Source organism: Dama dama, chromosome 3, assembly GCF_033118175.1.
Source record: "Dama dama isolate Ldn47 chromosome 3, ASM3311817v1, whole genome shotgun sequence".
NCBI lineage: Eukaryota > Metazoa > Chordata > Mammalia > Artiodactyla > Cervidae > Dama > Dama dama.
In genome coordinates, this window is record NC_083683.1 from 70,038,336 (window position 1) to 70,058,806 (window position 20,471).

The 20,471-nt window shown below is 53.0% G+C and overlaps 1 protein-coding gene across 2 annotated transcripts; it reads left to right on the plus strand.

The window, feature by feature from the left end:
- The first annotated feature begins 841 nt into the window (after positions 1-841).
- AVIL (advillin) lies at positions 842-19,655 on the plus strand. Of its 2 annotated transcripts, XM_061131120.1 has the most exons (20): positions 842-933; positions 3,413-3,497; positions 4,786-4,860; positions 5,584-5,780; positions 7,184-7,292; positions 7,384-7,494; positions 7,734-7,936; positions 8,443-8,521; positions 8,650-8,748; positions 9,416-9,569; positions 9,672-9,772; positions 10,376-10,513; positions 10,619-10,777; positions 11,727-11,906; positions 13,452-13,597; positions 13,705-13,846; positions 15,240-15,428; positions 16,021-16,089; positions 16,990-17,106; positions 19,128-19,655. In XM_061131120.1, the coding sequence occupies exons 2-20, from the start codon at positions 3,432-3,434 to the stop codon at positions 19,239-19,241; spliced, it is 2,448 nt and encodes an 815-aa protein (XP_060987103.1). In that variant the 5' UTR covers positions 842-933; positions 3,413-3,431; the 3' UTR covers positions 19,242-19,655. The 2 variants fall into 2 exon arrangements, with proteins under 2 accessions (XP_060987103.1, XP_060987113.1); XM_061131130.1 differs by lacking the exon at positions 842-933 and having other exon boundaries at positions 3,258-3,497.
- Positions 19,656-20,471: the final 816 nt, after the last annotated feature.

Below are 20,471 nucleotides of genomic sequence, written 5' to 3' on the forward strand. Positions count from 1 at the left end.
CTGTCTCCTGCCCCTGCTGTTGTTCATTCGGAACTTACCCCCCACCCCCTTCTTCCCTCAAAACGCCTCTGTCATGATGAGGCCGGAGTGCCCAGGCTGGGAGGCCAGCTGTGGACTCAGCACGCAGATTCTGCCCAAGGTCGCAGAAGTCGGGCTCCATCAGCTCTTCCCTGGCCCCTGGGTGGAGCCAGCCCCATTCCCTCCAGGTGCTCAATAAGCATATGCTTGGTGGCCTGTTGACGTCCAGGAGGAACCAGAAGCCCCGGGGGGACTCGGGGACTTAGCGGGTTTTCCCAGAGTAGGAGCCCTGGAACTGGACAGTGCTTCCTGGCATATAGTAGGCTCTCCAGTTTTGATGGGACTGCCATGTGACCCCCGAAGGGACAAAACAGGATGACCTGATAACACACCATAGGCCCTTCACCCAGACTTCACCTCCGAGAAATGCCCAGAAGCTTCTGGGGGAGGCGCTGGCCAGCCTGGACATCCCGGGGGCTCAGTGGGCGGCCCAGCCCTGCCTGCTGCCATCAGTGTAATGCATTCATATCTACAGGATGGCAAGCATCATATCCTCCCTCCGTCTTTCCTGCATTATTGATGGACTGCACTTTTTAAAAAATCAATTAGATCAGGGCGTGGAACTGGAGTTAAAAAGAAGCCTTTAAAAGTCTGCTCCTGTTTTTGCTGTTTTGAATAGGAACAGATAAAGCTTTCCCTCTGGTTTGAATAAGTCAAGCCCAGGGCTAGGTTGGCTGTGATTGGCCGGGACTAGGAAAATGCGGTTAAGATGCAAACCCAAGCAAATATAACCCAGTGTCTGCACAGCCATTACTAAGAGAAGGCAGCAGGGCCTGGAGCCTCCCACACTGGGTGGTTCCTCAACACTGCTTACCCGCTGCCAGAAAACTGGGAAGACTGGTGAGAGAAGGCAAGGTAAGTTCTCTTTGGTTTATGGGTGCATGTCGGTAGAGCAATTTTACTGGACTAGGAAGAAACAAAGGAGAAGAGATTGAAATTTTCCTTGGCCTTGTCTTCTTGGATGAGGCTTTTAGAGGACTGAACCAGGAGCTTGTCAGTTTTTTGCAAACTTCCTGCTGAGAAGTTGAGGTAATTTTTTAAGAGATCCCTAAACATTAAGACACATTTTCAAAAGCTGGGAAACAGGGAGAAAGCCCCAGCTCAAACAGATGGTGTAGAGCAAAGCATAAATGAAAACCAGCTTCCTCTACTTGGGGTCCATTCATAGGAGTGTTGATGGGAATTAAGGGCCTGAGATTTTAACCTGAGATTTCAAAACTGCACCCCACCCAGTAGAAGTGTCAAAGGGTACTAAGCTAATAAGTTAGGATTCCAGGAGAGACGGAGAGACGCTTTGGGAGACTTCGGTGTCACGGACGGAATCACACTTTCTGGGTGTTCCCGAACGGCAAAGTTCCTTCTGTGAGCATGTCTTGTCCTGCATTTCAGGGCTCCTGGCCCAGTGAGTGTCTTGATTGCTAAGTCCCTGTTGGGAATTGGGACTGCTTTTGGCCTCTGGACTCACAGTCCTAATTAGCGCCAGCTGGTTTGACTTTGAGCAGGTTTACACTTAGCTCTCTCCCAGGAACGAATTGGTCTTTATCCCCTTCCCCTAGTTGGGTCATTGCATTTGCCTTTAGTTTCTGAAATCTAGGATCTGCAGGAAACCTGAGCAAATATTCCCCGGCAGTTCCGAGCAGCACTGGGTGGGGCGGTGCCAGTTATCAAATTAAAGCCTCAAACGTTGACTGCTCCGCATCACTGCTCTGCTTTAGGCCTGCTACAGCAGTAGACAGAGGGAGGTTTTTGTTTGTCTTTTTTTGTTTTGCCAATGTCCACACTAGATAATGGCACATACCCAAACCTAGGTTCATCTACCAAGGCTCAAGAAAAGAATGGCCAGACATGCCCCTCCTAACAAGCACAATATGCTTCCAAATAGCCAAACCCCAGGCTTTCCTGGTGGCTCAGATGGCAAACTGCCTGCAATGCAGAAGACCTGGGATCAATCGGGGAGATGCCCTGGGCCCTGGAGATGGGAATTGCTACCCACTCCAGTATTCTTGTCTGGAGAATTCCATGGATGAGGAGCCTGGTGGGCTACAGTCCATGGAGTCACAAAGAGTCAGACATGGCTGAGTGACTAACACTTTCACAGCAAAATCCCAGATAGAACCTTTCAGGGTGTTTGGGTTTTGATTTTTCTTTTTCCTATGCATTAATAAATCAGTCAAGCCCATCTTTTACCTTTGCCTTGTGAGAGCATTCATCAGTTATGTGTATCACCAGATTGCAAGCCCCTTGAGAGCAAGAAGCAGACAGGAATTTTCAATATGTAAAGGCTGTGTGGCCACGGACATGTGTAGGTGCTTGATAACCCTAGACAGGCCTCGAATAGAGATGGTACGCGATGCACGCTTGTCTTTACCTCTCCCTCTCCCCACCCTGCCTCTGGGAGGCCGCTGCCCCGCTGGCTGGGTCTGTGGCGGTGGGGGAGGACCTGTCCACAGGCCATGCCCACCTGTCCCTCCGGCTCCCTGAACTCACAGTACTCCAACCAGAGATCTAACCCACCACCCCCTGCATTGGAAATCCCGGAGTCAAGTGGTGGACTGCCAAGGAAGTCCACACCCTGAATTCTATGTCCCAGCTCTGCCATTTTACTCTCCCTTTTCTTCTGTGAGGCACAGGGAATATATTAGTCATATGACAAAACAGGATGGGATAGTTTAAGGATGGTTTACTTTAACAAGTCTGGTAAGTGAAGGCCAAAAGAGTGGACTGTGATGAGGACCTGCCAAGCAGAGAGTCTGGGAGAGCTGGAATAAAAATGAGAGAAGGAAACTCAGTTTGGAAATACTCTGATGTAAGCTTTTCAGACCCATGTGCCACTGGATTTAGGTGAGTTAGGAAGGGTTGCAGTACCCGTAGTAATTAGAGATTTTAAGACCAGGTACGGATTTCTTTCTAGTGATACTAAGCAAATCATTTGACCTCTCTGAACCTCAATTTTCCCACAATGTAAGACGAAGGAAATATATTCAGCTTATGAGAATTAAATGAGAGAAATAAAGTCAGTCAGCAGAAGGCTTTAACACATTTGTCACCCCTTGGGTAAAGAATCATGCCTGTTACCAGAGCTCTTAACAAGGGAAGTGGCGAGGGGGATGCAGAACTTCCGGTGGGCGCCCCCCACCTCCCCGCCGGGTCGGCCAGGCTTACGACCTCAACTTGGACAGGTCATTTCGCAAGTCACTGAGACGACGGTGCAGGGATGCGCCGTGAGGATGTGGCCGGATGGCTGACGAGAGATTGGGAAGTGACTTAGGAGGAGAGCGGGCGGGATGCCTGCTCTGAGAGGCGTCATCTCCCTGCTCGCTCTGTGATGTTTCAGTCCTGGGAAGCCAAGCGCCATGTCTCTGAGCAGCGCCTTCCGGGCTGTGGGCAACGACCCTGGGATCATCACCTGGAGAATAGAGGTGAGCTGGGCCGGACGGGGCGCCTCCTGGGCTGCTGCAGGCCCCCCACACTCAGTCTCCTGCTGGTGGCTCCGCAGCAGTGAGAGGCAGCGCTATCCTTGACCCCTCCCCGGGGCACAGAGCCGGCGGGTGAGGTGGAAGAAATGCTCTTCACTTTGGGGAGCAGGGCTCCAAGCAAAAACAAGCTGGCCCTTCATCCAGCCATCTGCACTTCCAGTAAATGCCCTGGAGAGATGGGTGGGGCCCGGGCCACCCAGAGAGCCCCAAGGCTACTGGCTGCTCTAGTCAGGACAATGGAACCTGTCTTCCACGGGGCACTCTGGCTCCTTCAAAGTAGGAGGAGGTGTGGGTACAGCACAGATCGGGGCCCTGCTCATCCCTTCTCCCCCGGCTTGAGCCCCTCTGGCTGACCTGGAGAGCCACTGGTCTGTAGCTGGGAACCGCCCTGGCCCAGAAAGCCTCACCTCCTCCTCTGCTCTGAGCCTAGTGAGGGACCGCTGCGTCAAACCCAGAGGAGATGCCCACCTCATGACCGTCCACAGGAGGGGTCACAGCTGCCGAGCAAGCTGCTCAGAGCCAGGTCACTCCCACTGTTTTAAGGCTCCCCATGCATCTAACAACTAATAGGAACAAAAAGTCACACAAATTGTGGGATATTTGACATTTTCACATTTGACACTCATATTTTACATAGAATACACTCACACAGGACCACAGGTTTACCTCCTTGGAGACAGTGATGAAAGTCTCCATCTGAGGTCACATGAATGGCTCTCCTGGGACGAGTCAGACATGCTATGACAGATGCATCAGAGCTCCAATCCAGACAGGAGCCCTCAGCATGGAACCTGCACACAGCCAGCCCTCAGCCCCCAGAGCCTCACAGAATCCGGGCACTCCACCCCGTTCTCAGACCTGGGCCCGCGCTGGGTGGACGGAGTCGGTGCCAGAGACCCCGATGCTTCGGCTCAAGAGACTTGAGGCTCTTCCTTGAGGGCTTATGCCCAGCTGAGGACTGAAGGGGCTCCCCAGGCTCCCCAGCAGCAAGATGGGACCGGCAGGCGGCGGGCGGAGGACAGACCCAGGGCCGTGCAGGCGGAGCTCGGCAGGAGCCGGAGGGCTGTGCGCGCTCGTCCTGGGCCTGGCCGCCATGCCCCGTGGGGCCGTCTCCCTACCTTTCCACCCGCTCCCCAGCCCTGTGACCTGTGCCAAATAATAGCGTGGAGGGAGGAGGCTCGGGGGATGAGGGGGAAGGAATGTAGCCCATCCACACCCCTTGTCCTTCCAGAAAATGGAGCTGGCGCTGGTGCCCTTGCGTGCCCACGGCAACTTCTATGAGGGAGACTGCTATGTCATCCTCTCGGTGAGCACCGCCCCACCCTGTCCCCTGATTCTCACAAGCTCCTCCCCAGAGAGCCAGCTCTGGGGCTCCCCTGGGAGATCTGCCCATGGGGTTAATCAGGCCTCTGGTATCCGTCTTGATTCTTCCTAGCTGTTGCATGGAACAGGCTTCCAGTTTGACTATCAAAGGCTGTGCTCAGGCCAGGGTTTTAAATTTTGCATCAGAGGGTGGGGGTGTGGCCCTCAGTCCGAACCTCAGCACGTGGCCCGTAGCCAGGCTTCGGCCTCCTGGGCCCAGCCCCCGAGATTACAGTGCTCTGGAGGAAGGCCAGGTGGACAGAGGGCCGTCTCTGGCCTCCAAGTGCTCACCTAGCTGAGGGAGCAGCCTCCCACGCGGACGGTGCTGCCGGAGCCACGCCGGCAGCCTGCAGCTCTGTACGCTGAGAGAGTGCCCGGGTGCACGCGAGCAACAGGAGGGCTCTTGCCTGCAGTCCAGCCGGCAAGATCCCCCCGACCGCTGCTCATGTGGAGGACCATAGGCTGTCAGCTGTCCCCGCATGGAGGGAGGGACTCGGGCTGCTAGGGCTTGAGCCGCGGAACAGGTCTGCCCAGGGGCCACTGCAGGCGGGAGGAGACCGCAGAGCAGGACGGAGGCCCGAGCCTGCCAAGAATGGGACCCGAGTCACCCTAGGCAGCTACCTTCCCAGACCAGAGGGGCGAGCCGGTCTCTCTGACTCCACCCCAGACGCGGAGAGTGGGCAGCCTCCTCTCCCAGGACATCCACTTCTGGATCGGGAAGGACTCCTCCCAGGACGAGCAGAGCTGTGCGGCCATCTACGCCACGCAGCTGGACGACTACCTGGGGGGCAGCCCCGTCCAGCACCGGGAGGTCCAGTACCACGAGTCCGACACCTTCCGCGGCTACTTCAAGCAGGGCATCATGTGAGTAGCGGGGCGCCCAGCAAGGGCGTAGACGTGGTCCACCAAAGAGGAGCCCCAAAGGCTGGAGAGTATGCGAAGAAGGTTATCAGAGAAATGCGAATCGAAACAAAGCTGTCCTTTGCACCTGTCGCAGCAGCGTTAAGTTAGAGAGCCGGGCGGTGCTGAGTGTGGGCAAGGCTGCGGGGAGGTGGGCGCCCTGGTGCCCCCTGCTGGTGGGAGCGAGGACTGGCCCAGCGTCCCGGAGGGCAGTCTGCTCCCGCCGCTGGGGCAGGTCCCACCCCCTGGGGGGTGACCCAAAGGAATTCTCACGTTCCCAGGTCCCCAGGGGGCACGGGAGCCAGGATGTCCGTAGTGGTATCAGTGGTGGTGAGAAGCTGCAGGCAGTGGGGCGTGCCTCCCCCAGGGAGACTGAACGGGGAGGAAACACTCCGGGACACCACGGAGCACCATGCCATCACATCAGAGGCTCATCTGGCCTGTGGAAGCACTGGGTTTGAGGAACACAGGAAGAAACAGACTTGCAGTGTAGAACAGAATGCCAATTCCTGTCCATCAAAAATGACATACGCGCAAAACAGCAGGCCATGTTTTACCAGAATGAAGATAGAAAGATAGATGTTACACTGTTAGAACGGATGCCTATGGTGGGGAGGAAAAGGCAGGGAGGGGAGGGGATGCAGATAAAAGGGAGCACATAGACACTACAAGAGGAGGGTCTTGTAGAGCCCAGTGATGACAGCCTTCCATGAACTGAGGACTTTGGTCACCTCCAAACTTTGCACTTGAGATTGAAAATAAAAGAATTCCAAGGAGCTCGAGAGTTCCGAGGCTGGTCGAAGGCCAGCTTCTTGCAGGTGAGCAGCCCTCACTGAGGACCCACTGGGTGCAGAGCAGCCCGCTGAATCACCAGGGAACCCAGCAACAGAGGCCCTCTGCTCCTGGGGGCTTTCTGGGTGCTCTTCACACGTGGGATGCCTGGAGGAGGCTGGGCTAGGGTGAGAACCAGAGGCAGGAGAGTGGTTTCCTGGAGTGAGTTGGTCTTCAGGCCACGGGGAGATGACTTGTGCCCCTCCCCCAACACACATGATGTTCAGCTTCTAGAACAAAATGAAACAAGCTCTTCATGCCGTGGGGACTCTTATCACTCCTCTGCCTGGAGACCTAGTCCTCTGGTGGTTGGCTCCTACTCTTAATATCTCAACTCAAACGTCAGTCCTCCAGGGGAGACAGCCCCCGATGTTCTGCCCTCCACGAGGGCACCTCTGTGGCAGGGGTGACCGGCATCAGTGTGTACCGTCATCACCCACGTGGGCAGAGGCTGCCTCTGTGTGACCCACCACTCTCCTCCCAATGCCTGGCACACAGCAGGTTCTCGGTAAATAACTCACCGGCTGTTCCCTCAGCTACAAGAAGGGCGGTGTGGCCTCTGGGATGAGGCACGTGGAGACCAACACCTACAACGTGAAGCGGCTGCTGCACGTCAAGGGGAAGAGAAGCATCCGGGCCGCCGAGGTCGGTCCTGCCCCCATCTGTCCCGGGCCTGAGGCCTCTCCGCCTGGCACCCAGGAATTCCTCCTGCCCGATGTCTACCTCTTTCCCGCAGGTGGAAATGAGCTGGGACAGTTTTAACCGAGGAGACGTCTTCCTGCTGGATCTTGGGAAGGTCATCGTCCAGTGGAATGGCCCGGAGAGCAGCAGCGGGGAGCGCCTGAAGGTGTGGCCCGTGCGCTCAGCCCCTGCGTTCCCCCAGCTACCCTCTCCTTCTTCTTCCCTGACTGGCTCTTTGCTGCCCTTCCAGCCAGACGCCTGCCTTTGAGTAGCATCTGTTTCAGAGACAGGCCACGTGACTGAGGCTGCGACTCAGCCTGGGGTTCCTCAGCATCGGGGTAACCCTGTGTGTGGGGTCCAGGCTGCTTCTCTTGGAGCTAAGGGCACCCCCGGCCTTCTTTACAGGCGATGCTTCTGGCAAAGGATATTCGGGACAGGGAGCGAGGGGGTCGTGCTGAGATAGGAGTGATTGAGGGAGACAAGGAGGCAGCCAGCCCGGAGCTGATGAAGGTCCTTCAGGACACCCTCGGCCGGCGCTCCATTATCCAACCGGCAGTCCCAGACGAGGTCATAGACCAGAAGCAGAAATCAAACATCACGCTGTATCAGTGAGTAGCTAAGGCTGGCTGCTGCTTGGAAGCTGGGGTCGGGGGAAGGCGGCCCCCAGGGAAACAAGCACTCCTGCTTGGCTCCATTTGGGGTGCAGGCACCTGGGTCTCTTTCAATCTTTCTTTAAATGCAGCTTCTACGAGGAGCTCGTTGTTCCCTGAGCAGCTACCGTCTGCTCTTGTTAGCGATGTTTCCTGGTCTCTGGGGGAGAATGTTCCTTGACTCAGGTCTATGCATCCCAGGGGTGTGGCCGGGATAATGTCAGGGGCAGGGTAGAGATAATATTCAGGAAAGAGATGCGGATAATATTCAGGAAAGAGATACACAGAAGTCTCCCCCAGACTACAGCATGCATCACACTCCAGTCTGCGCTCAAGCTATGCCTGTTGCAAGAAGTCAAACTCTAGCCAGAAACTCCATCCTAAGACCAAGCCAGGAAATAGCAGACTGACCACATGATGCTTTGTAGAAGGGACACTACAGGCTAACCTCTCCCCTTCTCCAGTGTCTCAGACTCATCTGGGCAGCTGGCGGTCACGGAGGTAGCGACGAGGCCTCTGGTCCAGGACTTACTGAACCCTGATGTGAGTAGCACTTGGGTGCGCTTGGCTTGGGGCAGCCGGACCTGGCTTCAGAGGCAGGCCCCACAGAGAGGCCTTCCTTATGGTCTCGGGCAGCTGTAACCACTTTTGTCCCTGGCTGTCTGCTTCAGGACTGCTACATCCTGGACCAAAGTGGAACCAAGATCTACGTGTGGAAAGGAAGAGGAGCCACAAAGGCTGAGAAACAGATGGCCATGTCTAGAGCCCTGGTAGGAGCTGTGGGCGGGCAGCATTATCCAACAAGCCTGTCCACGACAGGCCAGAGGTGCTCGGAGAGCCGTGTTAGGCACTGGTGCGCCGAACATCGCAGTTAGAGCCGTGACTTCAAAGTCACACAGACAAACTGGGATTCAAATCCAGGTCTAGTGCTACCTCCTGGGCTTGTTGTGCTGGTTAAATAACATTTGTAAATCACTCAAACACACGGGCATACACACCTCCCCAGTAAAGGGTGGCTGTTACTATTGAAGGTGATATCACGTGTCAACAGCCCTGTCCTCAAGGAACGTGTGACGTTTCCGTGCGTCCTCCTGCAACTGCGCCAAGCAGGATGCATCTACCAAAAGCGAAAAAAAAGCAAATGAAGGTGATGCAAAGTCAGTGGAGCACAGAGGTGCTGAAGGAGTATACTATAGAGGATTAAAAAAAAAATCAGTAATAATCATGACCAATGAAGGAATGCCAAAATGTTCCTTTCAGCCCTTTCCTTGAGGCAGCTAGCTCAGTCCCTAGACAGAAATGAGTTAGAATTTGACTCTGACTCCCAGAAGGGAACAATCCTACCCACTGGCTTCCAAGGGGTGAATTACCAGTCGAGCCAAGAACCCAGTGCATTCCCTGACTGACGTGCCCTTTGGGGGTGGGGGGTACCCACAGGACTTCATCAGGATGAAGGGCTACCCCGGCAGCACCAACGTGGAGACCGTCAATGACGGGGCCGAGTCGGCCATGTTCAAGCAGCTGTTCCAGAAGTGGACAGTGAAGGAACAGACCGTGGGTCTGGGGAAGACGTTCAGCGTGGGTAAAGTCGGTAAGACGGCCCCCAGATGGTGTTCTCATTGTGGGGAGTCTCTAGAAAGATGGGCACGGATGCTTTTCACTCACCTGGCTTCTCCCGACCCCGTCTCTGCAGCGAAGGTTTTCCAGGATAAGTTTGATGTAACTCTGCTGCATACCAAACCAGAGGTGGCAGCCCGGGAAAGGATGGTGGACGACGGCAATGGCAAAGTCGAGGTAATGAGCCCAGCGACCCGTGTGCCAGGGCAGGCGGGGCCCCGACCATCCTGGCTGCTTTCCTGCCGAGGAGCGCACGGGATCCTGCGTCCCCTCTGCTTCTCTCGTCACCTCCAGGGCCCCAGGGCTCTTCCCTAAGAGGCGTCTGCGTCTGCAGCGTTCTCCCACAGTTCTTTTTTTTTTTTAATATTAGTTAGAGGCTAATTACTTTACAATATTGGAGTGGTTTTTGCCACACATTGATATGAATCAGCCATGGATTTACATGTGTTCCCCATCCCACGATTCTTCAGGGAAGGGAAAGGTAGACACCCCAGTGTGCTGTCAACAGCTCACCTGGCAGACACATTCAAATCACCTCTGAGCTGTGATGGGGGTGTGTCTGACCAGGGATGACCTAGTTCTCCGGATTCAAATCATGCAAATGGGATAAGCCCTCAGCACTGGGAAGAAGCACCGGAGGATGAGGGGTACTGTGAATGGACCTTTGTGCCCCATCCCCCTGGATTCTCTGCTCAGCACGGCCCAGTTCCCTCCGGGTGTCTGTTTGTTCAAAGAGGACTCCCCCCACCTCTGGGGAACTGTGTCTCCTTCCACGCCCAGGTCTGGAGGATAGAAAACCTGGAGCTGGTCCCTGTGGAGCACCGGTGGTATGGCTTCTTTTACGGGGGAGACTGCTACCTGGTTCTCTACACATACGAGATGCATGGGAAGCCTCATTACATCTTGTATATCTGGCAGGTAGGCCTGGAGCAGGCCCTTAGCTTTGGATCCTGGTGCTTCCTCTGGCCACGGAGCTGGGGCCAGGGGTGGCAGGGACCCACGGCACCCGTCTCACCCCTGCAGGGCCGCCACGCCTCACAGGATGAGCTGGCAGCCTCGGCATATCAGGCGGTAGAGGTGGACCGGCAGTTTGAAGGGGCCCCCGTGCAGGTTCGGGTCACCATGGGGAAGGAGCCACGCCACTTCATGGCCATCTTCAAAGGAAAGCTGGTCATCTTTGAGGTGAGACCCCTTAGGTAAAAGTACACCAGAAGCAGAATGCTCAGAACCAGCAGGTCAGCAGGGAGCTACGGTGGAGGAGAGGAGGGGTGGAGAGCGGGGCTCGGGGTGGACACAGACGAGAAGGGGGTGAATCTCTCTAAGACCCTGAAGTGCATCCCGACTGCCTCGGGCTTCAAGTCCACAGCCCTGCCTAGTTCATGTTCAAGGTCTTATACAATTTGACCCATATGACCGTGCGGGTGCGTCACCCCCAGCTCCCTAACCTCCACGCTCCACTCCAGTCAGGGGGTCTCCTCTTTAGACCTCACATGTGCTCCCTCATTCCCTGTCTGCCTCCCCCAGCCATTGTGCCTCTTCAGATTCAAGTCCCATGTCTTCCAGAAAGCCTTGGCTGAAGCACCACCAGGACTGTATTGCATCACATGCTTGATACACACAAGTCTGAGGTCAAGTCCTAGTCCTGTCATTGATTATAGCCAGTTTTCTGAGCCTCAGTTTCCCCACCTGCACTATGGGATAATAATACCTACTTCACAAGAGTTATTATGAGGATCAATAAAATGATATAGCTAAGGCACCAGAAAGGAGCCTGGCATATACCCTGGGTCTCAGAATGAAAGCTAACACTATTTCTTAAAAATATTTATTTATTTGGCTGCGGAGGGTCTTAGCTATGGCATGTGGGATCTAGTTCTCTGACCAGGGATTGGAGCTGGGCCCCCTGTACTGGGAACAGAATCTTAGCCGCTGGACCCCCAGGGAAGTCCCCTGAACGCTAACACTGCTGGTCCCGTAACTCCAGCTCGCCTCGCCCTCTCCCAGTGAGCCGAGACGCTCCTTGAGGGCAAAGGCGGCGTCAGATCCAGCCCTGCTCTCCACAGCGCTGGCCCCGGGCTCGGCGCACACGGTGTACCTTAGATCCGGCCTCTGCTTTTCTCTTTCTCTCTAGGGTGGGACTTCGAGGAAGGGAAATGCTGAGCCGGATCCTCCAGTAAGACTCTTCCAGATTCAAGGACATGACAAATCTAACACCAAGGCAGTGGAGGTCCCAGCCTTCACCTCCTCCCTAAACTCCAATGATGTCTTTCTGCTGCGGACCCAGGCAGAGCATTACCTGTGGTTCGGCAAGGTAGGACGGCCGGCCCAGCGGCCACACCCCGCCCCAAGCTCCCAGCCTGCGCCCACCCTCCGGTCAGCAAGGGTGACCTTAGAGTGGGCTGGAGCTGTCCTCAGAAAGAGGAGCCTTTTCCTAAAGATTCTTCAGACGGACCAGCAGTGTTCCTCACAATGAGGCCTCCACTAACACACTCAATAATGGCACTGCTCACGCCCAGGAGACCCTCCATAAACAGCTGGAGGCAGGATGGAAAAGTCAGTCTTTCCACACTGGCTTGGTGGACTGTAATAGGACAGGCATTAACACTGAACAAAAGAACACTAAGAATATGATTTTTGTCAATTCAGGTTTCATCTGCATTGAAAAGCACTAGAGCTGTTTTACAAAAGAGAAATGAATAGGAAAAGATGCTCAATATTAATAGTCATTGAAAGTGAAAGTGAAGTTGCTCAGCCGTGTCCGGCTCTTTGTGACCCCATGGACTGCAGCCTACCAGGCTCCTCTGTCCATGGGATTTTCCAGGCAAGAGTACTGGAGTGAGGTGCCATTGCCTTCTCCATTAGGGAAATGCAAACCCCAATGAGATACCACCACACACCTCTGACTAATGACTAAAAAACTGATGATATCTAGCGCTGGTGAGGACAAAAAGCTATAGGAATTCTCACACCGCAGGTGAGAGTGCAGATATGGCCTTTGAAAACAATTTGACCGTTTCTTATAAAACATATACCCAGCAACCCCATTCCTGGGTACATATGTACCCATGTGAAATAAAAAACTACCTTCACACAAAGACCTATACACAAATGTTTAATAGCACCTTTATTTGTAATTGCCAAAAGCTGGAAGCAAATCAACCGGAGGATGGATAAACAAGCAGTGTTTCCACACAACTGGAACGGAATGCTACTCAGCTACAGAACACCCACAACTGCAAGGAAGCATCTCAGATGCATTATGCTAAGTGACAGAAGCTAGACTCCAAGGCCACACAGTGTAGGATTCCACTGACCAGGTTCTGGAAAAGGCAGAACTGTAATGATGGACAGATCAGTGGTTGCCAGAGGCTAAGGATTCAGCGGGGGTTTGACTACAAAGGGGTGGGTAGTCTGAGGGAGGCTTTCGCAGTGGTGAGGCAGCTTCTCTGTTGTGGGGGCGGTAGCATTTGTCAAGAGTCATAGAACTCTACGGCAGAGAGGGTGAATTTTCTTGTATGTAATTTTAAAAATAAGTTTAATTTTTTTCTTAAAAAAAAATCAAAACTAGGTGCTAAAATCCCAACTGAAGGTGAAACAAAGGTGACCTCTCACTGCCCACCGAGCATTTCAGAGTCTAGTCCTGTCCTTTGCTACCACACAGCTTTCCTCCTTTCCACCCACCCCCCGCCTCCGCCCTTCCCAGCACCGGAGCAGACCCATCTAGCTCCCTGTCCTCAGGTCTTCTGGCTTGGTAACTAGCCCTGGCTACGCGGAGTTACTAGTCTAAGGCACTTTATTCCCACATCAGCGCGCCTGTGTGTGACCAACATCTGTGTTCTCCCCACCCCGTTCCCAGGGGTCTAGTGGGGATGAGCGGGCCATGGCCAAGGACCTGGCCGGACTTCTCTGTGAGGGCGCGGAGAATACAGTGGCCGAGGGCCAGGAGCCGGCTGAGTTCTGGGACCTGCTGGGAGGGAAAACTCCCTACGCCAGTGACAAAAGGTACGAGACCACAGCATCCCCTCTGTCTGGCTCCCCCTGCCGCCCAGACTGGTGAACTGCAGGTGATTTCCAAGCAGCTCAGCGCCCCTGCACGGACTGTATTGCAGACTGCAGGAGATCCTAGAGGTCCAGTCTCGCCTCTTTGAATGCTCCAATAAGACCGGCCGGTTCACTGTCACTGAGATCACAGACTTCACCCAGGACGACCTGAACCCCGGTGACGTGATGCTCCTGGATACCTGGGACCAGGTAAGACACAGCCGGAGAGCTTGGAACGAATGACAGACGTCCTCAAGCTTTAGGCTATGTTTTTCTATAGCATCTCTCTCCCAAACCCCAGTTAATCCAGGGTAGCCCTGGACCATCCCCAAGTCAATCAAACGATTGTCAGTGGTGACCAAAGGGTGAGCCGGCTTTTTTGCCAGGGTTGGAGAGAATAGACTGATGTTTAAAACTCACCATCCTGGGAATTTTCCCACCATGCTCTGGGAAAATCACGCCATCCTATCACACACCCCATTCTCTCCCGACCCAGAGCAGCAGGCTCCACGCCTGGAGATATGGGCCTCTGGGGGAATAGAGGGATAAGGGGACATCTTCAGGGCCACCCCTGGCTCGGCAAACACCTCCTCCTTTCCAATCCCTGTGCTGGGTGTGGTCTCACCAAGGTGAAGGGCCCCACCCCACCCCCAGATCTGCAGGCTGGCAGAGGGTGGAGGAGACGGGCCATAGCATGGGCCACACTGTGATGGAGGGCACAGGAGCACAAGTTAGGGGTACTCAACACAGTTCAGGGGCTCAGAGAAGACTCTCTGGAGGAGACGGCTCCCAGACTCCAAGGAGAAACAGGTATTAATCAGGTAAAGAGGCCATTCCAGGCAAAGGAAAAGCAAGGCAGGAAATAGTCTAGTATATGGAACTACAAAGAGTATTATCAGAGCATAGGACAGAGTTAAAGGGTGCCCTCGAGGGGAAGCTGGAGAAGTGGATGTGGACCTTACCAACCAAGTCAAGAAGTTTGAAACTGACCCTGGAAAGCCACTGAAATTTATGCAGGTGAGTGACACAGTCAGACTGCTCTAGATCGCTCAGTCTGGTGAGTGTAGGAGAGGAGGGAGGTGGTGTGAGAAAAAAAGGAGACTGTACATGGGGAGGCCTGTCAGCATCCCATGGCCCTAGTCCAGAAAGAGCTGCTGCTGGCCCACACAGAAGCCGTGGAGGAGAGCTGGATGGATGGAGACAGATTTGACAGAAGCATGGGGGGTAAACTAGCCTAAGTCCTGGTGATACAGAAGGCATTCAGGATGATTCCCAGGTCACTGCCTTGGGTGACTGAATGGACACCATTCCCCAAGAATAGAGACACAGAATCAAGCTTAGAAAAGAGCTGCGTGTGGGGGGTGTTATACTTGAGGTGCTTGGAGACAGCCAACAGGAGATGTTTTGCAAGAAGCTGGATTCAGGAAGCTGAAGTTCAGAGAGTTCAGGACTGGAGATGCAGATGTGGGAAATACACAAATCAAAACAAATCTGAGAAAAACTTTACTCTGCTGAGGCTGACAGGGAAGGACGGGGCAGCGCGTACGATCTAGTACGTAGCCTTTGGCATGAGCGCAGTAACAAAGGGTCTCTACGACAACAGGTGTTCCTGTGGGTCGGGGCCGAGGCCAATGCCGCGGAGAAGCAGGGTGCTCTGACTACCGCCCAGGAGTACCTGCACACTCACCCCAGCGGCCGGGACACCAGCACACCGATCCTGATCGTTAAGCAGGGGTTCGAGCCTCCCATCTTCACAGGCTGGTTCCTGGCCTGGGACCCTCACATGTGGAGCGTAAGAACAGAGAACCAGGGAGACGGTCTTCCTGCCAGGGCGCTCGGCACTGACAGCTCAGAAGGATAGCGGGGTACTCGACCCGGGACTGTGCTCCCCACCCCCTCCTCCCCTCCCGTGTTCACCTTCCTTCCCTTTCGCACCCTGCAGAGCAGTAGGTCCAGTCAGCAGACTCACAGCTTGCCTCAGGGACAGGCCATGTGAGAAGCAGGCGCGTTTGCAAAGTCTGTCCACACCCATCACATCCTGATAGCCGGGGGAACACTGTTGCCTGTGTTACAAATGGGGAAGCTCAGAGGAGAAGTTACCTGTCTACAGTCACAACCAGTAGGAAGAAGCCAGGTTTTCTGACTCCTAGTCAACTGCTCTTAGTATGGAACATTGAGGCGCCACCAGCAAAGGCTGCAGATCATGTTTAAGTACCTGCCAACCCTGCACAGACCTGGAAGCGGGGATTTCTCTTTCTGCATATCTCTGAAATGTCTTCTGTCCCCTGGCTTTTTTGCTTCTCTCAAGGGTTATAGACCAGACCTGAGACGTCCCTCCACTATAAGCAGCATCTCATCCTGTGTTTTCTATGTCTTCTTCCCAGGCAGGGAAATCATATGAACAGTTAAAAGAGGAGCTGGGAGACGCTGCTGCTATCACAAGAATCACTGCTGTGAGTTTCTTGGAGGAGCCGTTCACAGGCAACCAGAGCCAGAGAGAAACAGCAGATGCTATAGACACAGCATGGCTGAAACCCCATCACGTCCTTCTCAGTATCACTCCGGTGGTCTAATTTGATGTGAAGATTGTTTTAATCAGTAGAAAAAGCAGGCTTCAGAGCCGAGTTCCTTATTTTACTGCCTTCAAGAATTTAGAACAGGCTTGCTGTTAACCAAATCGAATTATTCAACGCTGTCACTCAGGAGAGATTAAATTTGCTAGTAGTATTTTTCAGAAATAATAAGCTTCTAACCCAGGTGACACTGTTAGTTTCTGACAGTGGCATCCACAGAAGCTCAGGCCATCACCCCTGTTTTAACAGCCCCCCAAAAGTGGAGCTCCTGGCCGAGAATCCAACAGCTCTCTAACATCAGGACAGGGCCCAGCACCACTGTCCAAACCATCTGGCGTTTTGTTGTTTGTGCTCTACGAACTCAAGATTTCAAAGCTCATTGCGATGTAGCATCTTTAAAATGTATTTAAGAGAAGTATGACTTCAATTTGAAATCATCTGAAGGCCAGAAATGTAGAGCCCAAGTAAAAGGAGCAAGAGAAGGGATGTGATCACAGTATTTAAATGAGATTTATGCAAAACATTTACACCAACTGACTATACAGGATTTACCTTAGACTCACTGAATCAGCTTCCCAAGAACCCCCAAACTGGAATATTTTAGATTTCCAGATGACTCTGACATGCAGCCAGTGTTGGGGACAACTGTTCTAAAAGATGATTATAAAGCGTGAAGTGGTTAAAAAAAAAAACAACAAAATTTAAATGTTATAAACACAGAACTTCAATGGCACAGACCTGAGTGGTCTTTTCTCATGTCTACGTTCTTATCTTCCCTAGGATATGAGGGACACAACCCTTCCCCTCAATTCTGAGCCAAAATATTACCCCCTAGAAGTTCTGTTGAAAAATCAGAGTCAGGAGTTGCCAGAGGACGTGAACCCTGCCAAAAAGGAGGTGAGTGACTGACATGGGTGGAGCCCTGTGTGAGCACCATCTCGGAGCATGGCCAACTCTGTAAACACTCCGCAGACACCTGCCCTAGCCAGGAGCTCAAGCCGGAAACCCAGGGCTCCTTCCTGATTCTTTCTCCCCACCTCCCACATCAGCCCGTCGGCTGGCTGCCATCCACTGCTCTCCACCTCTCTGCTGCCCGTGTGGTCAAGCCGTCGTGGACCACTGGCATAGGCCCGCAGAGAGCTTCCACCTCTGTCCCTACAATCTGATCCCCATATAACCACCAATGGGCTTTTACAGCAGATGATACTCTTCTGTTTAACACACCTCGAATGGCTTCCCGCTGCACCCGGAATCCAGAGTCCTCGCGACGGCCTCCAAGGCCCTATACCACCTGGCCCCTGCCCGCCTCTGACTTTCTTACAGGCCACCACTGTCTTCACTTACAGCCCTTTCGCCAGTTGCTGTTTTTCTATTCCTCGAACATGAGCCTTTCTGCTGGCTACTGCTCCTGCCTGAAAAAAAACATCTTTCTTGGGACTTCCCTGCTGGCCCAGTGGTTAAGACTCTGAGCTCCCAATGCAGGGGGCCCAGGTTTGATCCCTGGTCAGGGAACTAGATCCCACATGCTGCAACGAAGACCTGGTGCAGCCAAATAAATGAATAAATATTAAAAAAAAATCTTTCTCCCAGATCATCAGAGAGCCAGGCCCGCCTCATTGTTTAGGTCACAGCTGCAGGGTCACCTCCCCAGAAAGGCCTTCCCCAACCATCCGACCCCACCTCCCTCAACCCCTGCAGCCCCTTGGTACTTGGCCACTCACTGTCTCTCTGCCCCCCTCCCTGATACCTTCAAAAGCAGGGACCTTGTCTGTGCTGTTCACCATCACATTCTCAGCTTTTCAGCACCTAAACGGTGACTGGCGGATCATAAGTGTTACTTGCTCAATCGTCCCCAACTCTTTGCAGCCCCATGGACTGCAGCCCACCAGGCTCCTCTGTCCATGAGATTTTCCAGGCAAGGATACTGGAGTGGGTTGCCATTTCCTCCTCCAGGGGATCTTCCCAACCCAGGGATCGAACCCGGGTCTCCTGCACTGCAGGCAGATTCTTTACCCACTGAGCTACAAGGGAAGGCCCCTGGCAGATCATAGGCACAACTTGAGTTTCAGCTGATTTAATTAACAGTCATGTTGAATGAATGAATGTATTTTCCCGTTGAAGGGTGTCTGGGCTTCCCTGATAGCTCAGTGGGTAAAGAATCTGCCTGCCCACGGTTCAATTCCTGGGTAGGGAAGATCCACCGGAGAAGGGATAGGCTGCCCACTCCAGTATTCTGCCTGGAGAATTCCATGGACTGTATAGTCCATGGGGTCACAAAAAGTTGGATACAACATAGCAACTTTCACTTGAAGGGTCTCTAAATTTTCCAGTGTCTTATGTAACCAATTCTTAAGCATCAGGGTTACAACTTTCTCGAAAACAGAAACCATTATCTTAGTAATTTTACTTGGACTAAAAATATTCATTAATCATTAATAAATAAATGTTAGAATGTTATGCTCTCAACGAGATCCACCTGATCCTGCATTGGAAAACATCTGGATAAAAAATGGCAGATAAAAAAAGAAAAAAATTAATAAAAAATGGCAGATGAGGGCGTAAGGCAAGGAAAACGGCCACTCAAGTTAGTCCTCCATTCAGCCAAAGCCCGATGTTCAGCACTCATACATAATAAATAACCCATTTCTTGTCCTTCTGGCAAGAGCCTGGTGCCAGGGGGGACTGCAAGTGCAGTGAATGCAGTCAGTGCTCCCACAGGCCACGCTGGGACTCCACAGGCTGGAGAGCTCGCCGGTGAATAATTTAAGTCAAACACAGACTTTCTGCAAAACTCATTCTACTTCCCCTTTCAAGAAACTACTTGGGACTATCTCTTGGCCCCTCTGCCCACCCCCCCACCCCCCATTATCACTGGCAGGTGCCAGGTCTTCTAATAGAAACTTTGTTTTCTCTCTTAGAATTACCTCTCGGAACGGGACTTTGTCTCCGTGTTTGGCATCACCAGAGGGCAGTTTGCTGCTCTGCCTGGCTGGAAACAGCTCCAGATGAAGAAAGAAAAGGGGCTTTTCTGAGGCAAGAAGGCATCTGCCTATTGCAAGATCCCAGAAGAGAGCAGACAGTGCCATATATCAGCAAAGAATTTCTCTAATTTCTGCCTAATGTCCAGCTACTTAATGGAGAGAGCAGAGCCTGCCAATCACAGCATGTACTCCATTTTTCTCATCCCTGCGTCTCTTAGTTGTCATACACCTAAAATGTTAGCTGCTCACTTTGAAATGTTTATGGTCTTCTGGCTGCAGCCTTAGCAGAAAATGCTAAAACTGCATGAAAATCTGGAGAAGTCAAAAGTAAGAGAACAGAAAAATCGTTTAAAGTGCTTAATTCTGGGGCAAGGGCCGTTTGTTTTACATTTTAAGGTGGGTATTTTCTATTTAACCCAGAAATCATCAGAGTTATTCACATATATACAAAATAAAAAATGCTCAAATCTGTATGTGTCAGAAGTTTTTAACTTTTCAAATAAAGATACCTGTAAGGACAAATGGGCGCTCTTTTCAGACCCTTGGGTCTGCCGCTGCGGTCACTGCTGAGCTCTCTGGGGGGCGTCTCAGGGCCGGGGGCGCCAGGGCGCACTTCTGGGCTTCCCTACGGTGGCTCAGTGGTAAAGAGTCCACCTGCTGACGCAGGGGACACGAGTTCGATCCCTGCTCCGGGAAGATTCCACGTGCCATGGAGCAACGAAGCCCATGAGCCCCAGCTACTGAGTCTGCGCTCTAGAGCGCAGAAGCCCCGACTCCAGAAGCCTGCAAGCTCCAGAGTCCGTGCTCAGCAACAGAAGCCACTGCAATGGGAAGCCCGGGCACCGCAGCTGGAGCAAAATCCCACAGAGCAACAGAGACCCAGCACAGCCATAAACAAACAGAACTATCAAAATCCTTTTAAAACAGAGGCACTGCTGAGGGAGCTCTCTGGAGAGCTGGGATCCCTGCTTCTGGCACAAGAATCCCAGAATCTGCCACACAGCTGTCCAGGAAACCTCAGGCCCCACCCAGCTACACCCTACTATCCAGAAGAGAGACAAGGCCATGTGTTATTAATTTCAGGAATGAGGCCAGAACCAGTGTGTATACCACGGCAGAGAGCCTTCAAAGCACGCTACAGACATCAACAAATGAACCACATTTTCCAGACAACTCTAAGTTTGAGTCAACAACTGCAGAAGACTCCATGTGGCAGAAGTAATGTAACTGGGGAAGTTCCAGGATAGAAGCGCAGTCCACAGCATCTCAAAGCAAAACTGA